This window comes from Mesoplodon densirostris (genome assembly GCF_025265405.1).
Source record: "Mesoplodon densirostris isolate mMesDen1 chromosome Y unlocalized genomic scaffold, mMesDen1 primary haplotype SUPER_Y_unloc_1, whole genome shotgun sequence".
In the NCBI taxonomy this organism is placed as follows: Eukaryota; Metazoa; Chordata; class Mammalia; order Artiodactyla; family Ziphiidae; genus Mesoplodon; species Mesoplodon densirostris.
Window position 1 is genome coordinate 1,251,445 of NW_026778236.1, and position 16,362 is coordinate 1,267,806.

At 48.0% G+C, this 16,362-nt stretch overlaps 1 protein-coding gene across 1 annotated transcript in view; it reads right to left on the reverse strand.

Annotated features, from left to right (window-relative positions):
• Positions 1-15,918, reverse strand: part of LOC132482960 (protein WWC3-like) — a 40,803-nt gene extending 24,885 nt beyond the window's left edge. The window contains 10 exon segments of the mRNA XM_060088236.1: positions 5,347-5,498; positions 5,895-6,059; positions 6,593-6,785; positions 7,865-7,951; positions 8,655-8,729; positions 9,602-9,722; positions 14,484-14,631; positions 14,633-14,914; positions 14,917-15,031; positions 15,833-15,918. Of these exon segments, the coding sequence (XP_059944219.1) occupies positions 5,347-5,498; positions 5,895-6,059; positions 6,593-6,785; positions 7,865-7,951; positions 8,655-8,729; positions 9,602-9,722; positions 14,484-14,631; positions 14,633-14,914; positions 14,917-15,031; positions 15,833-15,888 (1,394 nt within the window). The 5' untranslated portion in view covers positions 15,889-15,918.
• Between the last annotated feature and the right edge of the window lie 444 nt (positions 15,919-16,362).

Consider the following 16,362-nt stretch of genomic DNA (forward strand, 5'->3'; position numbering starts at 1 on the left):
GGGCGAAGGGTAAGCTGGGACGAAGTGAGAGAGTGATATGGACATACATACACTACCAAATGTAAAACAGATAGCTATGGGAAGCAGTCACATAGCACAGGGAGATCAGCTCAGTGCTCTGTGTCTACCTAGAGGGGTGGGATAGGGAGGGTGGGAGGGAGACGTAAGAGGGAGGAGATATGGGGATATATGTATATTTACAGCTGACTCACTTTGTTATACAGCAGAAACTAACACACCAATGTAAAGCAATTATACTCCAAAAAAGATGTTAAAAAAATAATAATTTTTTTAAAAAGTGGACTTAACGTGATCCAGCTTTTCCTCATAAGTCAATTTTCATACAATATGTGGACTATTTGCTGTTGTGTTCAAACCCTTGATAGATAATCAGCAAGACACCCTGTACTTCTTTCAGAACTTAGCCTCAAAGGGACATAAAGCACCCAAAGAGTAATTACAATTTTGTGAGGCTAATGTAAAATACTTAGGATGTTTGGTATCTAAAGAAGGGGTTTCAATTGCTCTAGAAGCAATTTGGCTTTCCCTGCTCCTAAAACAAGAAGGCAAGTAAGGGGACTTCTAGGCCTTGCAGGCTACCAACAGAGCTGGATTCCAAATTTTTCTTTAGTGTCTCGACCATAAATAATCTGCCTACACAATACGAACCTGAACCTCTTGGTTGGGGAACAGACCATTGCGAAGCCTTTAGTTTCTCTAAAGGGCTTCCTGGCAAAGGCCCCAGCCTTGGGGCATCCAGATTATGATTTTCCCTTTTTTCTCTTTGTGCATAAAAACAAGGGTGACACACTAGGAATATTAACTCAACTGTAAGGCAGTCACTAATGACCAATAGGATATTACTGCCAGCAGCTAGATCCAGTAGCTAAGGGCCTTCCCCTTGCCTCCGAGCTGTCACAGCAATAGCTGTTGTTTGTCAGACAACATAGGAGACAGTCATGAGTCACCCTCTCACCGTCTTTGTTCCCCACTCCATGAAAACTCTACTAAACTCTCTTCACACACAACCTTATTCAGCGAGGCATTTAACTTGAGATTGTAATCATGAGACTGTATTCCTCTCACCAAACATAATTCTCCACAGGTGTAATGAACTTAGTCCAGTGACCTTGCTCCCAGAAGAATCAAAGAGCAATAATGAAAAGTATGATTGCATTGTTTTAACTGACAGTATTTTATCTTAAGTATCAAATGGCAATAATGAAAAGTATGATTGCATTGTTTTAACTGACAGCTTTTTATCTTCTAGGATTGACCGTCAAGAAAGCCCAATGGATAATCCTGACTTTATACTATGCACTCATGGTTCATATTTAAGAGGACCTCATGGAATGTACCAGGCTAGTAACGCTGTCATTTCTCCACTGTGTATCCTTGAAAATGGGCCCTTTCTAATGTCTTTTCTGCCCAACAGGCTGAACTAACAGCACGAACAAGAGCCTGTCTGTCATTTGGCAAAAGGAAAATCTGCTAACATTTACACAGACAGCCACTATACTTTTGGGGTGGCACATGATTTTGGTATGCTTTTGGAAAAAAAGAGGTGGGATTTTTAACATCCTCAGGACAGCCTACCAAAACTGGGAAACAAGTAGCAGAATTACTAGATGCATTTCTGTTGCCATGTGCACTTGCTGTTACTAAGGCATGGGGCCATTCAAAGGCTGACACTGCAGAAGCAAAAGGAAGCTCTCTAGTCGATCATGCTCCCAAGATAGCAGCTCTGAAAAACGACAACAACCAACCAACCACTGTCTTTCCCTTTCAGCCACCCAGTAACCTTACTGATATACTGCTGAAGTTTCAGGGAATGGTGTTTTCTGAAAATGGTTAAAGCTTTCAGAAAAAGGAAAAAGACACCTAAACACAGAATGGTGGAAGAGTCAACTAACAAAGAGCTGTGGACAGGTCCAAAGGGAAAGCCTATCTTTCTGTTTGGAGCTCAATATCCTATTTCACAATATATTTATGAGTTAACTCACTGGAACCCAGATAAGGTGGTATTACGAGGTAAATAATATTTTCGAAGCCTATTTTACAATAGCCCAGAAGGTTTACTCAAGATGTGCAACTGTCCAAAATATAACCCAGGGAAGCATTTACACAGTTCTCAAAGAAATTTCCCATTACCTGCAGGTCTTTTTGAAATTTGGTATGTTGATTTTATACAAATGTCTCGCTCAGAAGGTTATCAATACATTCTTGTTATAATTTGAATGTTTTCACATTGGGTTAAGGCATTCCCGTGCAGAAAGGCCACAGTGCAGTAAGTAGAGAAATCAATTTTAGAAAGGGTGATACCTCTTTGGACAATCCCCTCAGAAATACATAGTGATAAAGGAACTCATTTTAGTGGACAAATTATTAAGAAAATTTGCAAGATTTTTCCAACTACGCAGCACTTAATTGTGTTTATAATCCCTAGTCTTCTGGTTAGTAGAAAGAACAAATGGAACAATTAAAAAACAACTGGCTAAAATTATGGATGCTTATTCCTCACCTGGCCTAAGGCCCTTCCATTGGTTCTCAACCTCATATCCACCCCTCTTGGCAAACATCACTTCTCTCTCTTTGAGATGATCACAGGGAGAACAATGAGATTGAATGATGGACTATATTAACTTATATTATTAAAAGGAGACATATTACATCATGGCATAGGTTTAACTGCATTTTTCAAAGGATATTCTAAGCTTGTTTCTGAAGCATATCATAGTAATCTATCCTCAAGTGAAGATCAGATGCCCCATGACTTACAACCAGGAGATTACGTACATTGGAAAAGGCAGTATTTAAAAGACTACCTCCACCCTAGATGCAAGGTCCCTTATCAGGTGCTTTTAACTAACTCATGTGCAGCAAAACTGAAGGGAACTGACTCTAGGATTCATGTTTCCCACCTAAAAAGGGCTCCTGCACCAGACTGGTCTATAGACAGGGCTGATGACCTCAAACTCACCTTAAAGTGATGCTCCAATAGGAAAGAAACACCAACACCAGGATGAGAAGGTGACATCAGAAATAGACAGCTATCCCAACAGGCTGGACCTGACCCATACAGTTATTTACAACATTTTCTTCTTGGTTTCTTGGCCTTCTGCACACAAACCAAATGTTTTCCTATAATGGGCACAATTCTGTGCAAATTTGAGAAATCACTCCAAATGTTGGGACTATGGTCAATCACCTGCATCCGGTACTTCTGGGTTATCTTGCTGGGTTTCTCCACTCCAAGGGTCTAATTGGATGGCCCTCAGGAAATTTATTTTAGAAGAAAGAAATTATAGTTCTGTCAGGCCACTCCTGATATTACTAGATGGGACCCCCTCACTTGGCCCATCAAGCATACTTATTCTGACACTAGCCATAAATATGAGTTTTCCATTGAGGTCAGTCAAGCTCAGTCAGAACAATGAACTGAATTTCAATCAAAAGGTGTAACTTTTTAATTATTAGGAGGGACCCTCCCTCAGCTACGGGATGGATTTTTACGGCTGAAAATGGTCATCAAATACGCTATGGTCATCTAAGTTTAAAGACTTCCTTACGTTGGGAACAGTTCAATCACACTAAAAATCATCAGCCTGACGACACTAGTACATTATGAAAAATGGCAATATATCATTTCCCTTAAAGATAGTGATAGGTATGGAACAGACTGGGTCAGGCGACGAGAATACAGTGGATCGCACGTTAATGGAACTCAATGGCTTTGTGGGTCCAATATACGGCCCTGGCTTCCACCAGGATGGCTAGAAAGGTGTACTTTAGGATTCCCTTGGGCTCAAGGCCACTTACATAAAAATTTAGACATAAGTCCAGCAAATTTGCCATCAGTATGAGCCCAATGGGCCAAGAGATCTGTATCTCACGGGTATGATTACTTAGCAGCTATTTTTGTGCCTTCAGTAGGTCTGGAAGATATAGTTTCCCACATCGAAGGCTTAACAGAATTCAGTCAAAAGGCCTTAAATGATAGCAACCATGCTATTAGCCTACTGAATTCTGAAGTCTCTATGATGAGAAAAGTGGTGTTATAAATTCATTAACTTGAGGTGCCTAGTTTCCTTCGATTAACTATAATCTTTCAATGTTCCAACTACATGGTTTTTGTTGCAAAACCCCTATATATCCTGGCTCCTCCCTTACCTCTTTGGAGCAGTCTCTCAGAGGTACCTGAGAGGGTGTCTCCCAGGCTATAGTCCTCAGAAAGTCTGCCAAATAAAACAGAATTCTCAGCTTTTAGAGTGTGCTTTTTTTTTTTTTTTTTTTTTTGCAGTCAACAAAGCACAGCGGAACAATGGAGGAATTTTGTACGTGGACTTTATACTCGATGTCATTGTTATATTTTCTGAGTATAACTCTACTGTTAAGTAAGAAAATGTGCTTGTTCTTAGATTTCTACTGAATTGTTTAGGAGGAATGTGTCATGATCTTGGATTAGTTTTCAAATGATTCAGAAGGAAAAAGAAGCTGGGTGCACATCCCACATGTATACACACAAAGAATGGAAATGTGAAGTATTAACAAAAGTGATTAGGGCATAATTTAAACGTTGGGGGAGGGGGAAATACCAAAACTGTATCCCATGGCTGCTTACTCTGATTTGGGTCAATGACTGTAAATAAAAATGTTATAAAGTAGAACAATCACAATTATTGGCAGCCTAATCCAAAATAATTATTCCTGATGTAATGCACTTTAATCCACTTTAGAAAATGCCAAGGGAGGGACTGCATGTCCGCATTTGTTATGTGCTAAATAGTTTCGGAACAAAGATCTCCTCACTAGAGATACGGTAATGGGCACAACTAGGGTCTGGTGAACAGAAGGGCCAAATGGATGCTTCACTGCTCTTAATGTCAGAAACGGAGAAAACTGACAAGCGTCCAAACGTTAGGGACCACAAAATACCCTGAGCCACACGCGGCCCTGAAGATGGCACACGAAGGAGTAAAAATCCACCCCGTTTAGTTGTCCACTTAATGGGTGAACTGTATGGTAGGGAGATTATATCCCAATAAAGCAGTTAATAAAGAAAAAAACAAAACTTAAAGGGCCCTATTGTATTCAATCTGGGCTGAGGGAGTCCCTCAACAGTCCCCCCCTTTAAGAGAAATTCGGGGAACAGAAGGAAAGGTGAAAAGCCTACGCGTAGAGCTGGGGTCAGTGTACTGCCCTCGTGCAGACTGGCATACGATCCCCCGTGAGGATCCCGACTTCTGGGCAAAGGTACCAAAGAGCCGCCGCACACATTCCACGCAGCGTGGCGTCTGACCAACACCCCGGCGGCCTCTCGCCCGAGGGGCTGCTGGCCGCGCTCACCTCTTGGACACAGCCTCGGCCTGCTCCGCCCTGCGCTCCATCTCCACGACCTCCTCCTCCGTGTACTCCAGCTTCACCCGCTCCTCAGCCAGCTCTCTCTCCACCGCCTGCAGCTGGGCCATGGTTCTCGCCAACAGCACCGTCACCGCGTCCTACAGGACCAAAGAGACGCTGCTAAGAAGCGGAAAGCGGGCGCCTGCACGGCCCGTGGGGAGCATCCCTGCTGCCGGGCTGGTGGCCATCCCCGGCTGCTCTCCAGCGGGAAGCAGCTCACCCCCCGGGCTGGCAGCAAGACAGTAACTTGGCCTTTCCATGTGGCTCTGAGGACTCAAATTTTAAGCAACCAACGCATCACTCATCATCATGAACAAGTTGCATTAAAGAATATTACCATGAATGGCCACATACATCACTACAGTCCGTTTTTATTACTTCCCTTGAAACCCTGTTTCTTCGTCGCCACTGTGTTCTATTTAAGACTAAGTCTACACGCGTTTCTTAGAAACAATGTCCCCAGGAAAAGCCCCTCTTAAAGCCAGGCCACCTACTGACTTCCGAGAGGTGGCGGGCACAGGGTCCCGGGAGTCGTTGTGTCCCAGCCACTCGTCGTCCCGCCGGTGGGGCTCGGGGCCGGTGAACACCTGCACCGAGTACCAGCGCAGCTGCATCTCGCTCGAACCATCGTAATCTGCCAAGTTAATCTGACCAATGCCCTGTGCAGTGTTTAAAAAAAAAAAAAAAAAGGCGTAACAGGCCCTGAATGACTGCACCTTAACAACCAATGGGCATCAAGGTTACCCTTTAATCTTAAGCAGAAAGAACGGAAAGTATTTCATTCTTACTAACAGGACTAAGGTAAAATGAAAGTAGTGTTAAAGTGGTGTTGGAGGATCCTAGGGAGGATGGCTCTCATGTTGCTTATTCAGCTCTAATAGAAACTGCTAGGAAGGGAAGAAGGACAGAGAACAAAAGGTAACTCACAGTGAAGGAAATGGACACTTCAGGATTGGATCTCACCCAGACTCTGGCCTATATGTTTCCTCTCTTGATGATTTTAATCTGTATGTTACTCTGAAACAAACTGTAACCAAACAGAAAAACAGACAGAAACTGAGGAAGAGAGACAGGAAGAAAAGCAGGATTGAGGGAGAAGACAGGACAGAAAGACTGATGTCAGAGACTGACAAAAAGAGAGGGGGAGAGAGGGGTAGAAGGTAGGAAGGAGAGGGTGAGGAGGGTACCATACCAACAGTTCTCCCTGCAACTGAGGATTCACTGAGCACATGTATAACTGAAGGGACTTCAACATCACCATGTTTGAATGCACAGGGATTCTGAAAACTTCATTAAACGCCAAGGGGGCTTTCAATTCCAGAGCCTTAGAGCAGAACGTGTTTGGTGTGTCGGGGTCAAGCAGAGGCAAACAGATGCAGACGTGTCTGGAATCAAGACAGGGAGAAAAAAGCATGGACCACATACACGAACACCCCTGTATGTTACCCTTTGGATGTGAATAGGTAAAACTGCAAAGTCCTTTGGAAAAAGTCCTTTTCTCAACCAAAAGAAAGTCCAAAGAACAGACCTACCTTTGGAGAGAAAAAAAAAAAAAAAAAAAAAAAAAAGGAAAGGAAAAGAAAAGAAAAAATTAGCAAAAAGAAAACATAAAAATCAGCAATTATAACTTCAGGGGGAGTCAAACAGACTTTCTGCTTTCACCATCTTTGTGGCAAAACATCTGCACTGATCTCTGCACAGCCCCTTGGCTCCCTCTCCAAGCTCTGCCCGCCTTGCCTCTCAGAGCACTTGCCCACCCAGGCACCCGCCGTGCTGGGCTCCCGGCCCTATCCACCCCCAGCGTGGAAGCCAGCACCCAGGAGAAGCTCCAGCATCGGTGGAGTGAAGTACAGCATCAGGGCGAACCCTCAGCCGCTGAAAACCAGGCTGCTACCAAGGCCTTCGGGAGACCAGTTTACAAAGACGACTCACAGAAAGGGAGGGCACCGTCGGGCCTGAACACCCATCACAGGTGGGTTCACCCGCCAGGGTGAGTGGGACCTCACATCCCCATCGGGCACCCATCTCCCCACTGGGGACAATACAGATTTCCTTCTCCCTGCTCGGACAAAGATGCCTGAGCCCAGCCTGAGGCCTCTTCAGGCAACTCATCAGATCGCAAGAGCTGAGTGTGGCTGTGTCGCCACCAGCCTTGTGACCAGGATGGACGTTTTCAGCCCCAACGCTGCCGATGCTGGGCACCCGGCACTTTGTGAGCATGGCCACGGCACATAACCAGCCTGGCTCCAGTAACTCCACCTGCCTCAAATAATAAACCAGCCTCTTCTTAAAACTTACAATCCTTTAGATTTCAGACAGACATTCCCTGGCGTTTTATTCTAAATTCAGGTTCCACGACAGTCTTTTCCCTCCCCAAACTGCCACGTGCAGCAGGTCGGCCAGTGGTGCCGTGTGGAGGAGGGCCCGGGGGGAGGACACGGCCCCCACCGGCACGGGACCTTACATTTTGCAGTCTTCCTTCACCACCAGCCCGGCAAAGTTCTTCAGTTGGAGCACGTTCACGAGGAGACACTCGCTGGCACTGTCGTGCCTAGAAAAGAAAATGCACGTTCACAGACTGCAAACGCCCCACAGTGCAGAAATCCTGCTTGAACTACTGCAGCGGTCCTCACCCCACCCCAGGGGACCTGTGCAAAGTCTAGAGGCTTTCCTTACTGTCACACTGAGTGGAGGGGGGCTACTGCATGTAGTGGGTGGAGGCCAAGGCTGCTGCTCAACACCCCATGGGGCTCAGGACAGCCCCCAAACCAGAATGACCCAGCCCGAATGTCACGAGTGCCGAGAAACGCTAGGATGACAAGAGTGAGCAAAAGAAAGCTGCTGGGATATGAACATCCTGCCTTGTTCGTCTGAACACTGCTGGTTACTGCCTTTCTAGACACTGTAGCTAGAAACCAAAATGCTTAGTGTTGCACAGCACCTGGCTACCCCAGCTCCGGCGGGAACTTTCCTGAGGGCCTGACTGTGCCCACGGGGTGAGTGTCCCCGGCCGTGACTTGGTGTTGGAGGACGGCAGTGGAGCCGCTCTTGCCCATCTCTCCTTCCCGCCACCGCTGTCCCTTCACCTGAGACCGCCGAGATGGGCCCGGGGGTACCCAGGCCAGGGAGCAGCACCCAGATCACGCGGGTCCCTCCATCCCTCCTGGCCTGTGTGTGGAGGCGTGAGTCACCGGGCGGGCCCCAATCTACCCATCGTCTTTATGACCAACAGGGAAGGAGTCTTCTGTACTCACAAAAATCCAACATGGATCTGGGGGCCCTCGTTACCAGAAGCGTCTCCACGCGCAGGGTCGTCAGCATCCTCACTCCTGAACACAGTCGGAAAGGCACCGTGTTACTCCGAGGGGGCCTGGTTACCTTGGGCTCGGCAGAAGCTCTTTCACACTAGGGGTGCTTCTTACTGAGAAGGGCTTTATTAAGTTGCGACATAAATAAATGCTTTAAGTGACTGACAGGGCACAGCAGGTCCCCAGGATCCATGACGTCACCTCCCAGGGTACCTGCTGACAAAGTGGCCTTTTTGAGAAAATACCTCTCAAAACCACATGATATTCACGATAAAGTTCAAAAACATACACTCTTAAAAGCTTTGCAGGGGGGACTTCCCTGGCGGTCCAGTGGTTAAGACTCCGCGCTTCCACTGCAGAGGGCGCGGGTGCGATCCCCGGTCAGGGAACTAAGATCCCGCAAGCTGAGCGGCACAGCCAAAAAAAAAAAAAAAAGTTGGCAATAAGTGAAACATATACAGATATCTGAGCTGAAAAAATGACATTAAAGGTCTCAAACAAAATAAAGCCCACAAGGGGTTTTGTCCTTGCAAAGTGATTCCTCCAGCTAAGGAAAGGGGACGGGGGGAACATCCATTTCTAGTGAACGTCCTTTCTAGAAAAGCAGGTCTCCCTCGCACACTGGTTCTCCTTTTCCGGCTCTACTGGGCTCACGCCTTCCAACCCCCGGGGCCGGAGAGAAGGCAGTCATCCTAGGTGCCCGAAGCCAGGCCAGTCCCCAGACGCCACCTGGGACCAGAGGGGGTCCGTGGGGATGCTCAGGGCCCCTCCCACATGGAGAGAAGCCAGAAGAGCTGCACCCCAGAGACACACAGGGTGTCAAGCCAGACAGGTCTCAGCAGGGGTGCCTTCTGGGAAGTCAGCCCAGGGAGGCCAGAAGGTCAGCTTCTAACCTTTTGGTGGGAGGTTCAAACACGCCGCTGTCGCTGGCCAGCGAGTAATCGGACAGGCAGGTGGACACGCAGCGCGCTCTCCGCTCCAGCCTCTGGGCGCTGTCTTCTCGGGGGGTCGCTGCTGCAGACGAGAGACACGGCCGGGCTCAGGAGGCGACAGCGCGGGAGCCCAGGGCAGAGCAGAGACAAAGGCACGAAGTGGCAGAGACAGGCCAGCACGTGTGCAGATGTGTGTTTACATGCACTCTGCTCGAGTCTTTTCTTATATTGGAAAATGGAAGAAACAGGCTTCTGGCTACTTCTTTAAAAGCTCTTTAAATGATCATCAATCTCCCTTCACCTCCTTAATGAGTGCACAGGTCAGAAGGTGGCGGGAAGGCCCTTGGCGTGGCCCTTTGAGAGAGTGTCACACGGGAAGACCTGGAGAGAGATTTCGCCGGCACGCGGATGGCAGCGCGCTCTCCGAGAAGTGGAAGGGGGTTGTTTCCTCCTTGACGCTGCTTGGTATTCTCCACACTTTATACAAGGAACACAGGCTACACTGCTTTATAATCAGAAAACAGAGTTTTTAAAAATCATCAAATAACCTCCAACAAAATGGAGGGACTTTCAAGTCAGAGGACACAGATGCACCCAGACTCGGCCTTTGCCAACGTCTCCGTGACCCCTCTGCCGCTCTAACCCCAGCGTCCTCCTCAGCAGCCCTGGGGCCAGACTGGCTTCCAGAACTGTCTCCTGGGATTAGAAAGGACCTTCACTGGGCAGCTAATTTTTGTCTCGTATCTGTTTTAACCAAGAGCCAAAGACAACCACTGACACTTTCCCTTTTACCATTTCATCAACTCTTTCTATTCCTTCCCTCACAGCAACAAGTTTCTTTTAACAAAAGCAACAGAAACAGGCATGCCGTCTCCCGCTGCAAAATGTGGTGACGGACACAGGAACCTCAACGCTTCTGAGAGAGGCACACACAGTCAGAACACAGGCTTAAGCCGTAAAGCCCCAAAGTGAGCCTCACTCCAGCATCATGATGCCTCTTGTTAATAATGCAGGTCCCTCTTGTCTCTCTCTGTTCTCTGGCCATCTAAGCTCTAGAAACTAAAAATCTAGACATCTGTGCACCCCTGACACCAATAACCATCTCTTTTCTTTTTTTTTTTTTTCTTTTGCCTGCGTTGGGTCTTCGTTGCTGCACTGGGCCTTCTCTAGTTGTGGCGAGTGGGGGCTACTCTTCATTCCAGTGCACGGGCTTCTCAGGGCGGTGGCTTCTCTTGTTGCGGAGCATGGGCTCTAGGCATGCAGGCTTCAACAGTTACAGCACATGGGCTCAGTAGTTGTGGCACACAGGCCCTAGAGCGTGCAGGCTTCACTAGTTGCAGCTCTGGGCTCAGTAGTTGTGGCTCGCGGGCTCTAGAGTGCAGGCTCAGTAGTTGTGGCACACGGGCTTAGTTGCTCCGTGGCACGTGGCATCTTCCTGGACCAGGATTCGAACCCGTGTCCCCTGCATTGGAAGGCGGATTCTTAACCACTGCGCCACCAGGGAAGTCCCCAACCATCTCTCTTTTCAGCCAAATTATTATTCACAGCAACAATTAAACCTAGATATATTCATCGGGGTACAAAACAGACAGGGCGGGCTTCCCTGGTGGCGCAGTGGTTGAGAGTCCGCCTGCCGATGCAGGGGACACGAGTTCGTGCCCTGGTCCGGGAAGATCCCACATGCCGCGGAGCGGCTGGGCCCGTGAGCCATGGCCGCTGAGCCTGTGCGTCCGGAGCCTGTGCTCCGCAAGGGGAGAGGCCACAACAGTGAGAGGCCCGCGTAACAACAACAACAACAACAAAAAGAGATAGGGCTGTGGCCTTTGGTCTCACAATGTTAACTGCAGACAAAAGCCGACCTTTCAAAGGTCTGCAGCGCCCAGCGTGGGGGCCACTGGCTCCGGCTCAGTCAGCGGCAGAAGCTGGCTTCTTCCTAGGGTGGCCGGAGGCACCGACTCTCAGATCGTAGATGACGACTCCCAAGTCCAGCTCTGCTCGTCACCCCGGCCCCACGGAAGGACCCAGAGCCTCCAGCTCTAAACTGCAGATAGAACCGCTCAGTTTGCTGCATGGAACGCCAGCAAACACATCGGCTCACTACTTCCATTCCCAGCCCTGACACTCGGCCTTACATGCCTTTAAGGAAGTAACACTGCACAATGATCCAGTTAACTTCCAGGCAACCCAATGGTGTAACTGACACAATTTCTCTCTCATTGCAGTGAAAGTGGATGAAGAGAGAAAGGAAATGGGGGAATCAATCCTCAGTGATCCTGGGCTTAGCACATTCACGGAGCAACTGGATGCAGGAGTTGACAGAAGGAGGTACGTTCAGCGTTTGCCCTGGGTGAGGAAGAAAGCACACGGCACACCCCACAGTACACACCGCAACCGTCTGCACTTGGGCTTCTAGTCAACGAGACGGAAAGTGGGGAGCAACGCCAGTGAGTTAAGGAATAAACAAGCTTCCACACATTCATGTTATAAATCTCTGATCTTTCCATCATGAAACACAGACAAACAGACACTGAGACCTAAGGACAGCAACGCTGCCTGACAAAAGGGAGGAAAGTATAAGGAAAATCACATCGTGGGCAAAGCTGCCAGCTGGCCTATTAAAATAATGAAAGCGCTAAAGTCTGGGGAAAAAACGCAAGAAGGAAAAAATACGTCAAGCTCTTAGAAAAGTTCTTACACAACTTTCAGAGCCAGGATGAATACCATTCAAACGACAACAATAATAAGAGCAACTGTTGAGCTAAAGCACAGCCATGAGCTATGCCCTTCCTGACCACACCCCGACCATCCTAAATACATTGATTCACTGCACAAGCATGTGGCACAGCCTGACCAGCAAGGCGAAGTGGAAGTCCAAGGTCACTTACAGTGAACGTTTCTGTCGAGCCACATGAGAAAAGAGATTTAAAAAAAAAAAAAAAAAAAGCACAAAGTGAAAAAACTGTAGAATTTAAGCCAACAATGTTAAACAGGGTATGAATGTAATAAAAACATCAATAAACAGATGAACAAAGTCAAAATATTTATGGACTTATATTAGCAAACACCAGTGCGAAATGAAAACAGAAACAGATTTCAGAATCGTGCCACATTTGACTTTTAAAGTGTGGGGACGATAAAACTGTAGTAAACATGTAAAAACGGTTAAAGATGACAGTTTATTTCCCCACTCCCCTGCCCCACCTCTGTCCCCTCAGACTGATTTAAAACACAATGGGCAACTCTGAATTTTATGTTACTAAAATTTTTCTCACTAAAGCTTGCTTGAGTCAAACTTAGACTGTACTGTTCTTAGACTGGAGAGTGGAGGGAACTACATGACCTCGGGCGTCATAAATGAGGGGTGGGGTTATTGTAATGAGTACTGCGATCCTTGCCAATTTTATGAAGCTGCGATGACTCTAGGCTCAGGCATTCCCACAAGCATCAAGGGAGGCAAGGAGTCACCCTGCGTCCATGCCTGAAGCTGCTCACCCAGCCCTGCGCAAGCACCTATCAGGACCCATTCACTGAGTCAAGTACCTCTAGTTTGTAAGGGCCCAATTCTACTCATATGTGAATGCACCACCAGGTGGCAGTATCTGACCGTACCGATAGCAAAGACCTCCCAGTCTAAGAAGCTTGAAGCGCTATTAACATCCACCACCAAGTGGTGGATGAAAAATAAAGAAATTAAGTCAGCTCTTCTCCTTCCCACCCAGTCTCTCCCGTGGACCGAAAGGGGTCCTTAAATCTTTTGCTGACTTTGTGTATAACTGGACTGATACTTCTATATTTCGGACTGTTTGCATAGGGAAAAGAAAAGTTTGCACAGGGAAAAGAAGAGTAAAGGCTAGACAATAAGTGAAAATGGAAACGTTTTAAGGAACGTTTGCAAAGGGAAAAGGAAAGAGTAAAGTTAGACAATAAGTGAAGATGAACAAGAGAATATGTGTATAAAAAAGAACAAAGTAAATACAGCTTACATATGCATATGAACTATGGAAATAATTTATATTGGGATGTTGAAATAATGTATGAGCAGCATTTGCAAACAAAAAAGATAGGAAAACAATGGAGGTGCCAATTAGCCAAGGGACTGATTCAGAACATAGCTGGTCAATAGATATGTAAATGCTGAGAGAAACTAGGACTGTGTCTATAACCCATGGGTAACAAAATGGTGTATTTGTTGAAGAGCAATGAAGCCGAGAGTCAACCAGGTCTAAGGGTGTGCCCAAGGATATGCAGTTAGAGTTGAGTAGGCAAGGATTTGAAGAGCACCAGAGAAAGTAATTTGGTAGAAATGACTAATGCTTACTGCGACAACTTCTGAAATCATCCAAAATACTGTCATTTCCTGTTTGACAGAATTAAGTCTTTGAAAATTCCAGGAACAAAGGATGAAGAGATGAAGTCACAGGGCCAACGTTAGTAGAGATTTCTGCCGGGCCACAGCCAGACAGCAGTGCCAGTGCTGGTCTGAGGCGGGAACACACAGAACGTTGCATGTGGGCACACGCCCTGGAGAGTTCGTTAAGGCCCGAGTACTTCTTTAGCAGCCTCCGAATGCGGAGGAACTGTCTCATTTTCGACAATTAAGTATATTCTGAAAACAAGCCAAATGGCTGGGAAAGACTACTTTCCATGACATTTCAAGGACCCAGGGCAAAAGCACGCGGAACGAGCAAGGGAGCGGGCGGGCGAGCGTGCGTGCGTGCGGGCGGGCCTCCTCTTGCCCTGGAGGGTCCTAAGCTGAGGGCTCACTAGGCCACAGCAGAGCCAGCTGAACTCGAGACCTTTCCTCCCCGGCCCCGGGGCACCCACCGGACCCATCAGTACGTACTTGCAGCCATGGGAGCGGCAGCGGCTTGGGGTCCTCGCTCGCGAGGTCCTTCCCCGTCCCTGGGGCACCCGTGCGGCGGCAGGGACGCCGCGCCCGGCGGGTCCTCGTCCCCCACGGCGGAGGCCTGAGCACGCAGCCTGTCCAGGGGGGCCCAGGCCCGCCACCTCGAAGGCGTCCCCGAGCTGGGCCAGGGGCGAGTCTCGCGAGGCCGGGAGGAAGGGCGTGTCCAAGGGCGAGCTGGGTGGGTACAGCGAGGACAGCGAGGAGCGCGAGGACAGGGACGCCAGGGACTGTGGCGTGTCCAGGGAGCGCCTCTGTTTGTGGAGGTCTGTGGGGCCCGGGGCGTCCGCCAAGGGGACGTCCCGGCCCAGGGAGTCGAAGGGGACGAGGTCGAAGCGCAGGAGCGGGCCGCCCTCGGCGTCGGGCTTCTCGCGTACTGCGGGAGGCCGTAGATGTCGGTGAAGCTGACGGAGCTCGGGGAGCCCCGGCTCGAGGCCAGGGAGCCGCGGCTGCTCCCCGAGGAGACGGTCAGGGTGCTGGCGGACAGGCTGAAACGACAAGAGCAGCCTGGAGCCCGCCCGTCCCCACCGCGAGCCGAGCTCCACGAGGAGCAAACCTCTGCCTCGGGCCCGTTCACCCCGGCGCCTCTTCAACACCTCTGAGCGTTTTAAGACACCCACCCCCACCCCCGCCCCCGCCCCTTCGTAAATATTTCCTTTGTTTCTTTGAATGTCAGTCGAGAGCAGTAGTTAACGTCAAGGGCTCTTGCTCGAGCTCAAGTTCCAGCTCACACTCAAGACTAGCTGTATGCAGCTGATTTGGTCAAGGGCTTTGCCCTTTCCGAGCCTCCCACCTTCTCACCCGGCGCTGGGATGAGAGCGGTTCCTGCCTCAAGGCGCTGTGGGGGGGAGAACTGAGAAAATAATACACAGAAAGCCCTTAACACTACACTTCACGATACGGTAAGTGCTTGAGAACTGGAGCTCTTACTGAGCATCCAACTCGGATTTTAAAGACATTCATGCCTAATTAAAATGAGTATCTTAAAGAGAAATAATTAAAAGTGTACGTGTGCATCTATGTAGATGGACATATACACTCCTGATGCTGTGAGTTACAAAATCCTTCGATAAATCTGACTTAAGATTCATTATTCTGAAGTCACACTTGGTTCTCCTCATATTCCTTGGGTCACATATAAGCAGCTCATCTTAAAAATATCCTGTCTTCACTTTCCTGTCCTGTACTTACAACCACTGCAGGTTCTAAGTTCTGGGAGAGAAAGCCAGGCTAAATGAATCGTGAAGTTCACGGCCACTATGTTATAACATGATAATCATGTTACCTACCTTTGTAACTCGGACTGGAGATAGGACATTAGGCAGGTGGCTTCTTCCAGCTGCATCAGGAGACAGTTTCTTTTTTCCTGAAGTAGAATCCTGTAGGTACAAAAACAGTCCACTGGTGGATTTCAAAGATGCCAAGTATATTTTCCTAACAAGAAATTCAACTATATATTCCGCCAAAACAGATCAATGACTATCAGTTCTAAAAGCACACCTATGTCACAAGTTCCAAGGTAACTGTTTTTGTTTTATTTCACACTGTACCTCTAGAATCCTGAACAGTGCGAGTGATCCACACTAGAAGTTGCATGTGTGATGGAACAAATGTGTGGATAAAGAGATAAGATGGACGGATGGGAGGATGAGTGGGTGGACAGGCAGGTAAATAGACAGGTGGATGGGAATCCCACAGATGGGTTCAAAGGCAGAGCTCATAGAAATCTACTGGATTTCCTTGGAATAAATCTGATTCCCTCATCCTAGGCCCTCTTCCAGGCAAAAAATAAATGCAATTCTAGTATCTAGAGAATAAA